Source organism: Meleagris gallopavo, chromosome 1, assembly GCF_905368555.1.
Source record: "Meleagris gallopavo chromosome 1, MGAL_WU_HG_1.1, whole genome shotgun sequence".
NCBI classification, from domain to species: domain Eukaryota; kingdom Metazoa; phylum Chordata; class Aves; order Galliformes; family Phasianidae; genus Meleagris; species Meleagris gallopavo.
Genome location: NC_139404.1, coordinates 89,917,244 through 89,930,199, shown reverse-complemented (window position 1 = coordinate 89,930,199; position 12,956 = coordinate 89,917,244). Strand labels below are relative to the sequence as shown.

The window sequence follows — 12,956 nt, the reverse complement described above, 5'->3', positions numbered from 1 at the left end:
TTCCAAAAAACAAAACAAAACAAAAAACAAACAAACAAAAAAAACACCTAATAACAAAAACCCACAAAAAACCACTTACATGCCACCAATGACACGTATTGATCCAATGGCCTGAAAATCCTCTTCATCATCAAACAGAGCCAGGACAGAATTAATATTTTCCGAAAACTCTTTGGACCACCCTCCAAAGTGTGTTTTCTCATATATTATTATCTAGAAAACATAATTTCAAACAACATCTTGAGTATACCCCATGTGATAGTTTGAAGTTTAAGCATGTGCGCTGCTACAGTATGTGGCAGACAGTTTCTTTCCTCTTTCAATAAGCTACCACTATTAAGAAAATTCAGCACTGTATTCCTGAAATTTTCTGATTCTTCTACACTCTGGAAGCTGAAGAGATCCTATGTGGATTTAGGTAGGCTTGTAAGACATTTGCAGGTATTTTCACAGAAGACTATTCATGCACACAATTCTATACAGGTAATTGCACTTTACAATTATATGATTGTGATTTATCCTTAATAATGTGCCTAGGCACTGCAAATCAACCTGCATTGAATCCTGTCTTGTCACGGCTAGATGTACTGAGCTAACAACTTAAAACTAGACAAGAGGTCTTTCTCTGCACTTCACTCTGCACTTGCACATTTCAGTGACTGCAGTTAACACACTGTCTGGTTTCCTCATCTGCCAAACCACACTAACCAGTTATCTATAGCATTAACATTTATTAATAATATTTAATACAAAAAATCATGCACATACTTGTAATTAAGTTACCTAAAGCATTAATATTTTTGTGGAGAAACAGACAAAGGAGAGGAAAAGGAGCAATTATTCTGGAATAGCTATCTGGTTCACAAGTCACAGAAGGTTTGTGGTCACACCCTTGTCTCTTGTATTGGATTCAGATAGAGGAAGGAAGCATCCTAACTTCCCTCCCATAATTTATTTTTGTAAACATGGTACATTAAGTGGGAAAATCCCAACCTCCTTTCATTATAGTGATGAATGTGTCATTCAGGCAAATTCATTTTACATTACAAAAGCTTTAAAATTTTTTATAGCAAATTCCTATTCTTCTAGTATGTAAAAAACAAACTACAACTACTTTTACATTTCACAGAAAATGAGTAAGAAAGCAGACTTGACAGTATTAGTGAATTTACCTTCAGCAGCATGTAAACTTTGAAGACTCAATCTAACATCACAAATTCAACAAAAATAGCTTAGATAGAAATTTTATTTTTCCAGGCTCACATTTTGTTGCATCTCCTAGTGCTTACCTTGACATTCATAGGCATTTGGACCTTTAATCCACCCTAAAAAAAAAAAAAAAGAAGATGGAAAATGGTACTTATACAAAATTTGAAGTTATGCTTTGACATACATTTTAGATTACTACAGGAGCACAAAGTCTTGGTAGTTATATTCACTATACTCACTGACAGCTGAACCAAACACTAGTTTAAATACTCTGGTAATTCATGAAGACCAGGGACACTATAAACCTGACCAAAAATTAAGCAGTGTATTGACTAGTCTGCAGGGGTTGAAGCAATTTTAAATATTAATTTGTTGTCTATTTGCACTTAAAAGCAATATTTACAACGTGTGTTTTTTAAGTAATTTGCACTGACCAATTTTTAAAATCAACTTATAAAGTAGTGTGGTATATATTTCAAGTTTCTTAAGCACAAACGATGAAATACAAACAATAAGCCTGAGAAGGCAGAAGATACAGGTTAAAACATTCACATCTGTCAAAAAGAGTAACTTCAGCAAATGTACTGTCGCTGTCAATGCTAATGAATGGTACTCTGCAGGGGAACAAGACACCTCCCTACCAAGCCATTATGTTGTATTCACTTGTGGCTTTTAAACTCTTTCTCTAGACTTGCATACAGTGAAATGATATGTTGTATCCTTCCACATTTTTTTCATAATTAGACCTTCATGCTCTCTAACAAAATTTAAATTAGCTGCCCATCCCGATATTTTTATGCAATGTGAGGTCTTGGGAAGACTACTGAACATTTGTCAACAGTAAATCTCTCAACTGCCTTCCAACCCCAAAAGACTCTAGCTGTACTATTAAAAAACAAACAAACAACTTAAGATCTTTTTTAGTTACAGAGTTGGTGTTGGTTTCAGCGCAATTCCAAATCTTTCAGTTCTGCCCTATTTGATCTCCACTCCACAGCAGCACTTGCCCAGGAAGACACTCTAAGGACATATTCTACGCCACTGCAACACTGCTGACACACCACGACATGACAGGGGTGTTACATATGTAAGAATTAACCCTGAAAGGACGTCAATTAAAATCACTAAGGCAGCAACAGTAGCAAAAGACAAGCACACTATTTATTAGAGAGTTGTGAAGTCCTCACCATTTTTAAGGGACGCACAGATCTTACATCTGCTGAAGGAATTTCAGATGGTTCACTGCATTCTTCCAAAATCTTCATCTCTCCCTTGTAATTTAAATCTGAATAAGCAAGCCATCTGTAACAATCGTGATGAAGGACTTATTAATCTAATCAGATACATTACAAATACAATGATCTTGTTAAAATTATTTTTCTTTTTGTACCTATTAGAGGTAAACTATGTATTGTAGAAAACTGTCAGCGCATCAAATACCAGGTATAGTTAAATACGCTTACACTATCAGTACTCAGGAGATCTCAGATACTTTTACTGAGTCTAAGCTAATCAAATTAAAGAAGAGAAAATGTTCACTTGCATTAAGAAGCCAATTTGTTATACTACAACTATACAAAATCAGTGTCAGTATTAGGATTGTTTAGTCTGGAGGAGGCTCAGGGGAGACATTTTTCTTTCTCCAACTACCTGAAAGAAGGTTGTGGTGAGATGGGGTCAGCCTCTTTTCCCATGTACGTAGCAACAGGGTGAGAGGGAGTGGCCTCAAGCAGCATCATGGGAGGTTCAGGTTGGATATTAGGAAAGAGTGGTCAGGTGCTGGAATGGGCTGCCCAGGGAGATGGTTCAGTCACTGTTGCCAAAGGTGTTCAAGAAACATTTAGATGTAGTACTAAGGAACATGATTTAGTGGGGAAATATTGGTGTTAGGTGGATGGTTGGATTCAATGATCTTGGAGGTCTTTTCCAACCTTGGTGATTCTATGATCCTATGATGAGAAACTAGAAGGAAATTTTTCCTAAGATTGTTACCATAGGAATCAAAATGCTTCTAACATCAATCTCACTTAATTTTTTTCAGTGGAAGTTATTGAAATACTGTTATGGCTCTCCTTTTAAAAGCAAGCTATTGTAATTTTGACATGTAGATTAAAAATATTGAGACTCCTTCAGAGTACATGGAGCACAGAGACATTAGACACAGGGTTAGTAAACCAAATAAGGAATGGAAGAAGAAACACAGTGCTGTATGGACAATTATTTTCTTAAAACTACACACAGAGATTCAAATTCATAGTCAAAGTTCTGTCAAAACTAAAACGAGACTGTTTTTAATTCCTTCATCACCTCAACCTTCACAGATATATTGCAAGTTCATGCAAAGGAAAGTTTGGCTCGTGGAAAGGCAAACTCAGACTCTTGTAGTAGAACAGCTAATGTCATTCTGCAGAGAAGAGGCACAGAATTTCCAGACTTCAGGAAATGTGTAGTCTTGCCCATTTACCAAGAGCAGACTGTTCTGCTCAGTATAGGACAACTGAGGGGGCCTGTATCATATTGCATCACATCTTTGCAAGCAGTCTGTATATAGCTGTAGCTTGAGGAATATTTGTATGACATAATACTCACCTTTTGGTATCAGCCACGATGTTACAGTTACAACGGGGGGGGCAGCTAGCAAGACAGTATTTATTCTCAATGAACTAAAAGCTAATTATAAGCTTTTATATGAGCAGCTTCTTCTATTTATAAAGCCACTCAAGGGCTGAACTAAAAAGGACTTCTGCCAGCAACCAGAGGAAAACATCCTTTGAAAATTTGCTTCCACTGCTAGAAGACCACTTAGTAGTACAATGTTGAAGAGAAGAGCTGGATATGTATAGTTATGTTAACTGATTTAAAGCAAAAGCCTAAAGCACTTTTCCTATTACTGACTTTCATCTTGTGATATTCTACCTGCTGGCAAACTGTATTAAAAAAAGTTCAGTACTCACATTCCTGATTTGACATGTATATATGGGTTTTTTTCAACATCCAGTTCTTCTAAATTGGCAACTGCACTTTGTATGCAGATAGGAAGTCCCTCTGTACTGGCTCCCACGCTGAACTCAATCTCCGGAACACTGCAGTCCTACAGAAACAAATCAAATGCTAAGGGTTATCCGTGCTTGGAACATCTGCCCCATTAGAGGGAAGGGGAAAAAGCAAAAGTAAATCTTTCTTTTTTCCTATTTTCTCATCCTTTTAGCCAGGCTTTATATGATAAAAGATGTTTGTTTTGTTTTTTTCTTTCTGAAGTGAAAATTGGGATTTTTAGAAAATCTGAAGGAACTATATTTTCAGCTCCCACTAAATAAACACACACTTATGCCTAAGCTAGTTTCCAAAAGCTCAGTTTCAATGCTGTTCAAGTAAAGGAACTGACAACATTTACTGACAGACAAACCATACAGATGATACTGTAGCTTTTTTTTAATTATTATTTTAAAGACAGTGATTACATATGACACATTTGGATACTTATGGTGATGTACCCATAACTAAAACTTTCTGGAAATGTCCACCACTTCATTCCTGTTCTTCAACATACACTCCTGGTGGTAATTAGGTCAGATGTTATGTATCTGACTATGGTTTCAAGATGCGCGAGTTCAAGTTTCAATCATGTTAAAAATCTATAGCATTTTAGACAAAGAACAGTAGTAGAAAGCATTTGTAAAGCAGATACTTCAGCAATGTTTCTGCAACTACAAAGCAACAGCCTGTGTTACCTTCTTGAAGGTTTTCTTCTGATGTTTGTCTATGCTGGAGAACAACTGAACACCTGATCTGCTCTAGAATTCGAAAGGCTTTTTAATTGAACCACACTAATTGCATAACATTTATATAAAATTCATTGTGAATACCTTTCTTTCTCAGCAATCAAACACATTATGAATCAGTTCAGATCTTCTATGAAGTCTTGATTCAGCAGTGCATAACAGAATAATCTTTCTGTTACAGTGAAAGGTGGCTCCTGTGCTTACAGAGCTTGCTAAACTGTAAGTGAAAACTCTCAGTGGTAACTTTACAGTACACTTCTCCCTCTGAACCATGGGTCTATTAGCATTATGCCAAAGATTTTGGACAGCATAAAAAGATCCAGCAAATCCTAAACGTAGCTGGATGAAGATTTCCCTTGAAGATGCACTGGAGAAAAAGCTGGAGAATAAGGATGCTGCCCCCTGCACATCTGAATTTTTTGGTTTCTGGATTTGCTCAAGAACAAGCCAAGGTCACATTGTGACAGCGATCCCACGCAGTCTGTGGTGTCTCCAATACCCAAAAGGCAAATCACCAAGTTTGCAGATTTGCAGACTGCAGAGAAAGTCAGCATCAGGGCACAAAAGTTGCAGCCCCTCATCTTGTCAAAATGCCTGCATGCTCTCCCTCTTCACGTGGGTTTTGAGTGGAACTTTCAAATGAGGAAGTTATATCCCAGCTACAAAAACATCTCCGCTTCGTCAAAGTTCTTGCAGGAAGTATTTAACTGACAGCAATAGATGTGCCACTTCTATTATGTGCATTTCTATTATTTTGTTTTCTCATAAGACCTGAAGTATCACTGTATTCTGCTTCGGCAACTTCTTGCAAATTATGCTTCCTCTGTATTGTTGCAAGCAACGAATACTATTTGTTGTCAGGAAAAACAAAAAACCACCCTGCAATACCAGCAGTTTTATATAGATGAGTAAAAGCAGAAAGACTAAGAAACAAAAACTTCCTAGTGCAATGCTACTTTATAAATAGTACTGAATGAATGTTATACCTCAAGTTCTAAGTATATCACAGGACAAGTTCAAAAAGCAATCTTTTCATATTGATATGAATCTTATTAAATCACAGGTAAGAAACATTTGAAATTTGCTTTCCCTAATAAAACCTGTCAGATGATATCGCTGAAACCTGTTGAATCCAACAGTAGAATTTGATAAGTCAAATCAGAAGTTGCACCTCTAAGAATTCCACAAATAATGATGCTGAACTCTTAGCTCTACAAGATTAAACAAGTAGCATAACAATGTATCTTTGCCTGTGGGCTCAGACAGACTAGGAGACAGTATGTTTGATTTTCATTTGGTACGAGGTAATTAATTTTTCTATTTGAAGTTTAGAAGAGCCAGTCTGTATTCTCTTTTCAAGTTTTCTTTCCTGATTGAAGCTAATGAGGCAGATTCCACCTCAACAGGTAAAGAATCTAGCAGTTCTACAAAGCCTAGGCAAAGCATGGATACTCATAATAAGATCTTTCCCATTTACCACAACCTCTCTCTTCAGCCAGGTTTTGACAGCCATAAATAAATTCTATTCATTGTGATAGTATTTTTGTATCTACTAGATTAAGTAGACGAAGTCCTTTCATAAAGTAGTAAACTGGAAGTCTTCATCAAAAGCAGTATCTACTTAAGTTAATAACACCTTCAAGCAAAAAGTACATTATATTTTCCAAACACGTGAAAAAAAAAAAAAATCACAAATACACATTTTGACTTAAATGTGAGATACATTAAGGTTACATAGATTAATCTGCAGGCTGATGAAAATGGTAGAATTTAGTCTTGTTGTATAAACAAACATTATGTATTTGCAGATGTACACCACGTAGTATGACATTAATTTCCAAAATTTAAGCATCTAAACTTTAGCTTGGTAAATATTTACCATAGCATGTTCAGATTTGCCTGAACATACTTAACAGGCATCATTACTTTCAGAGGCTTCTTTAACTTTTATAATAAAGCTATCATCATTCAAAACAAAATGAAAACGACACACATTATGACAGCACTCAGTCCAAACCCCTTTCATTTTTGAGGCGTCAAGATTTTAGAATAAGATACCTATATGCAAAACTACTAGCACAGTATTGCAGAATAGATCCCAAACTGGAAGGTTTCCTTTCTACTGCCCCCAGCCTGCCACCCACTCCACAAGCAGTCAAAACTTTTGCCTTATTCATTACCCTACTGACACATAAGGCAAAAACAAAAGAAAAAGCACTGCAAACAGATTAAGTCTCCTCTGGATAGCTGTCTTACATTATACACAACTAGTGAATGCTTAGGTAAGTCACAGCCTACGGGCACTCAACTTTGTCTTCCTTTACTCTGTAGTACTCTCCTCCTGCCTGCACAGTCACTGTGGAGTACTCACGCTTCCCTTATGGTCTTCTAGGAGCAGAGATGATGAGGAATCAGCAAAAACAACATTATCTTCTACAGTCTGCAAAGTGCTTACAGAGCACGGCGGACTACTTGAGCCAGTTTGTAGAATGCAGACACTTCCAAAACAGCAACATTCCTCTTAGGAGAAAAGGTTAAGTCTTCTTCTGAAGAGCTGTATGAAGTACTCTCATGACCATCGCATAAAATATTTCTTCGATGGCATTCTTGTAGCATGTCCAAGAGTTCCACTGTGAGGGATCCAGAGCCTTCAGCCACGTTCAGTGATCTTGGCTACTTACCCTTCTTTTGGATCTAGGTTTCAGCACTAACGGCACCAGCAGGGCTACGTACTTTTTAGCATTGTTAACCCTTCTCCTTGAAGCTGTATATTTTGGTGATTGAAATAATCAAAATAGCCTACTTAAATGACAGTAGCCTTTTATGTCAACACCAGGACAAAGCATAACTAAAGCCTAGCTTTTCAAGCTAAGAGTAAAGACAATGATGAGAGAAGAGTCTATTGAAAACCGGGCCTAATTAGCTCTGGTGCTCACAAAGTTGCTTTTTAATACAGTCTAGACAAGCATTTACTGTTAATGCACAGTTTGACCTTAGGATGTGCCAGCTTCTGTAGCATTCTTTTTCTCTTTTAATCCTTACTCTGTCAATTCTCCAGATTTTTTTTATCCATTCAAAATTCTTTCTTCCAGTTATCCTGCTTTGTATCTCTCTTGCTATTCCACATAATCACAAAACCAAGCTTCAGAATTCATCATGGCTAGAGGTAAAACAAAATATTAAAGCAATTAATGTCTACACCACCACCAATACTTCTGGGTTGCGGCATCTGACAATGTAGTCCCTGCTCAAATTAATATCTTCTTTTCTTCCAGCAAACCACGTAAGCAAAACATAGCCTTCATATAATATTGTGTTCATTTCCATTACAAAGAGCTTTGCTTAAGGTAAGTCCACAAGGAATCCATTCCCTACTTAACCATCTTGCAGATAGAGATTACAAACTGCTGTTAAAGATCTCTTGTCATCATGTATAACAGTGGTTTACTGGATGAGTCCAGAATGGAAACATGAATACCTCTTCTCACATTTTGGTTTTTGGGAAAGCAACCATTTGCACCCTCCTCAGGCTTTCAGAAACAGATTGAAAAGAGGTTGCACAAGATCAATGCATTTGCAGTAGACCCAGAAGAACTGATTTGGCTAAATGGATTGTACTGCAGGAGCTGCAACAAATTGGTATGTGCAGGTAGATTTCACTTGCCTATGCCCATGATTATTTGCCTTAGTGGAATCAAAACTCCTCATCACTTCAAACAGGGCTTTGTTTCATTAGTTGCATGTTACTTTGGGATCTTCATCCTCCCCTCCTGGCAAGTTGTTTCAGATTTAACACATATGGATTTACCTAACTCATATCCACAGTAAGTCAAGTCACACGCTAATCACCAAGTTAACAGAATCTTTGCTTTTTCTGGATGCTTGAAGCCAAATCAGAGCACAGAGTTACTGTTGTATTGTTTCTGAGCACAATAATCTCTGCCAGTTTAAAAAAAAAAAAAATTAAATTAAAAAAAATAAAAATTAAGCATTCCTCCTACAGTTTCTTTAGTAAACATCTGTTTTTCTATTCTTTGTAAGTCATGTTCTTCTCAAATATCTACCCAGCTTTCAAACCTGCTACCTCTGGGCATCTGAACAGCCCCTAAACATTTACCATAAAAAAGCCACCAGAAGAATCAGAAGACAAGCCAGATAGCCTAGACATACAGCCAGTATAATCCAACTTGGCAGGGGAAAAGCTAATGGGCTGCTTAGGCTATGGAGAATGACAGTAAAACACGTGATCTTGGTGATCACACACCTAAGCTGCTGAAAAGACAAACAGTTTATCTGTCATTGAAAACCAAAGCCTATATTTTTCACAAAAAATAAATTTAAAAAAGTTGTACAATGGTAAACTACCTTTTAAAACAAGTTCCACAGTAGCTGATGTGTAACCTCAAAAAAGGAGAATTTGCAAATTGAGGTTCAGAGAATAAAACCTTGATCAGTGAAATCTATACCCACAGTAGTTGCATACACCACTAGGTACTTCTAAATAAGTCCACCCAAACAACCTACTGGACATTTAAGTGACATGAGAAATAGTTTTGATTATTAAAACAGGACACTGTAAGGAAGCTTTCCATCTGTGTTCATACAAATGAAAAACATACTGGAAGAAGAACAACACTCAGCCTACTTAGCTCTACTACAGATATTTTTATCCAGCAAGACGGAACTAACACCATTGTCTCTCCTATGCAAGGCCTTTCTTATATACCCAAAACACATCAGGCTTTCCTACGCATCAGACCATAGCTCTACACATTATTACTGAATTTCTTCCATTATTTAGCTATCTTCCACATTATCAATCATTATTCAAATCCCATTTAGTCAAATGCTTTTAACATTTACTCAAGCTAAACAAATTAACTTCACTGTTCATGCCCTCAGCCAGCTTCTTCTGAGTTCATGTATTTTTAAGTCTTTAAGAGAATGAAGAAGTACTTCTACTTGTTATTATGACATTATGCTGCTGTACTGATGACTAAAAGGTCATCAATTTTAAAATGACTTGTATACCAGCAGAGAACAGAGAAATAGCACTTTTTCTGAAACGCTTTCATATCGTGATACAAATGATAATTCAGTCACAATAAAGGATCGTTGCACAGTGAATAAGTGGAATGTTACACTAAACAAAAAGAGCATTAATTCTTCTTAAATCACAAGATCTGGTAAATGTATTCCTCATTCACTGAATAATAATGGCTGCATTGTATTTTGTTTTAGACATTTGATTCCCATCTTTTAAAGAAAATGCCCTTTAAACTTCTGGCTGTACATAGAGCTAGATGCTGTTAGGTGTACCACCTATCTACATGTAACACAAAATGCTGGAGGCAGTGACAATTTCTGAAGGCCATGCTGTACAAATGGGATGGGAATCCCAATTGCTAATGTCCAAAAGAGAAACGATACAGACACAGGAGGTAATTTAAACTTAAGATAAGCACTTATTTAAAAAAAGTATGAACTGATTCCATTTAATTTCAGTTAACTGAATGGGTGAACAACTACAAGTTGCTGAGTCAGACAAAGGTAGTGGCAAAAAAAGATACTCTATACCTGCTCATTACACTCAGGAATAAATTTAGTGCAAAAGCTAATAGCACAGAGTAAACACTCAGCAACTAAAGCCCTGGGATTTACCTTGAAAGTGAAAAATGTGTTTCACAACAAATTTGAATAAAATCTGCAAAGACACATAGTCGATTGTTAGTAATGCACCACTGCTGACAACAGAAATTTATTATGTAAGTGATTATATTGTTAATAAAGTCTATACCTTTGTTACATGTTTGATTGAACCCACTGTGAGGTTTCTTCGATGATGTTTCACACCTGGAAGATCCCAAAGGTGATCCAGTACAGTCTCTCCTTCTTCTAGTACATATTTCTGACCCTGGAATTTGGGTTTCTCATAGAAAATCCAACTGTAATAACGAAATCATGAACTGAGTTGTTGCTGTTTGCTAAGACTGTCCTTATACAGCACATTTACTGGAAAGCTTATTACTAAGCTGTTTCTATGGTACAAATTATCAGCCCTTTCTTACATTCTCCTTCAGTAGTCACATTTACTTACGATATGTAATACTTCATTTATGTGCTTTAAGTAAAGTATATAGTTCTTTTCCTCCAGAAGGTAGACTAACATTAACATATGATGTGTATAAAAATATAATTCAATAACTATGTAAATAAAAAGCCTTATTTTACTAGAACAAACACACTAGTTGACATATCAAAGAATGTTCAAGTACTACATAAGGCATAAAACACACACACACAAATAATGGCATTCTATGTTTTGTTAGAACACGAAGAAATGCAAAATCAAATATGTCTCAAAACTGTATAAATGCTATATACATTACTATGGCCAAGAACCAAACATACATTGTATGTACCACCAAATAAATTTCAAAGCAACAGCTGATATGGTAATGTCCCCAGCTTTCCAAGGTAAAACTATTACTTCATTTTGAACTACAGTTTTACAAGTGGACAGTTGCCAAATCTACCGTTAAGGCACCCCTATATCTTTCTGCATCCACAATCTTTTAGATGCTACATTACAAGCAGTAGTTGAATCTCTATGTTGTATGGTCCTTTTGCAACATCTAATCTATAATGAAATTCAACTAAAAAAAGAACAAAAACACAACAGTCTTTTCTTTGGCATACATGTGCTTCTAGTGACGATTATTGCTTTACTGTCTCAGTAAGCAAGAAATCTAAACTTACTTGTGGTTCCATTAGGAACTTTCTGTTTGAAGTTAGTTCCCAGGAGGAACAATATTTTTGTACTGCAGCATGTGAAACCTTGTTTTATGCTTATTTCACTGGTATGAAGTCTGATTATAAAGAAATAAAAAGACATTCTTGCAGTTCAGATGTGTATCATAAAGAAACAAAAACATAAGAAAAAACATATGCAATCTTTTGAAAAGATTCTGTTTAAATATGACCTGGATTTCTTACCATCCTCTAATTATCCTAAGTAATGCTCCAATGGGAAAGATCCAGGATGTGGCATCTAGCACATCAGAATGAATTTCTTGTTTACTTTTGTCACCATGAATATCATAAATAATAATCTGAAACAACACACAACACATATGAATGAAGGCCCATTTTAAAATACAGCACAGACAGTTAATTTTTTGCATGGAATAAAAACTACTCATTTTGTGCCCATTGTTTTATGAAGCACTCTATAGAAATAAAACAGCAGTAGCAGATGAGGAAATACAGTAAAATTACTAGTGGCAGTATTTTTACCATACAATCTTACGGTTAGCACATACAAGCAGATGATACATTAAAATACTGAAAACCAGAAAAATGTCAGATACTTCCCATTAAAAAAATGTGCTATAATAAATTGTTCTGTATATCATAGTATATCTATTGAATCACGTAACATCCAAGTTCTACTTACCTTTCCTGGTCTTGGATTGCATGTGAGACTTGCCCTGTCAACGAGATTCTGAAATTAAAAAGACACAAGAAACAACTATAAATATCCACAACATTAGCACAAAGCATAGAAAGCACAGAAAGACTACACATCTTAAAAGTGGCAAAGCCAAATCAGATCCCATCACAAAATGAAGCATTCCCAATGCCAGAAGACCTGCTTCTTCAGTTGCACATTTGGTTTATATAGACTTTTCAGTTTCTAAACATTACAAGAAATGTTTCCATTCCTTCATCTGCATTGCTTTAAATACACTTAAAAAGGAATGCTAACAAGAAGCAGCTGTATTATTCATTAACCAACCTGCAATTTAAGTAAGATTTTGCAGTGAAAGAATAAAATAATTCCATAAACAGGTAATTATGTATTTTTGAAAATACAGCTCTACTAATCTTAAAATTGGACGGAGTGAAAGAACAATGTTCATACAAAAAGCAATGTCATGATTTTCAGATTGAAATGTCCTCATA

At 35.9% G+C, this 12,956-nt stretch overlaps 1 protein-coding gene across 3 annotated transcripts in view; it reads right to left on the bottom strand.

Moving 5' to 3' along the window:
- The window catches only part of CRYBG3 (crystallin beta-gamma domain containing 3), a 91,490-nt gene that overhangs the window by 32,882 nt on the left and 45,652 nt on the right, over positions 1-12,956 (bottom strand). For all 3 annotated transcript variants that reach the window (XM_085240024.1, XM_085240038.1, XM_085240030.1), the window contains exons 5-11: positions 12,448-12,495; positions 11,988-12,103; positions 10,789-10,936; positions 4,164-4,300; positions 2,397-2,511; positions 1,290-1,325; positions 80-213 (exon numbers count right to left, since the gene is read on the bottom strand). In XM_085240024.1, coding sequence (XP_085096150.1) covers positions 80-213; positions 1,290-1,325; positions 2,397-2,511; positions 4,164-4,300; positions 10,789-10,936; positions 11,988-12,103; positions 12,448-12,495 — 734 coding nt within the window. The remainder of the gene's footprint in view (positions 1-79; positions 214-1,289; positions 1,326-2,396; positions 2,512-4,163; positions 4,301-10,788; positions 10,937-11,987; positions 12,104-12,447; positions 12,496-12,956) is intronic.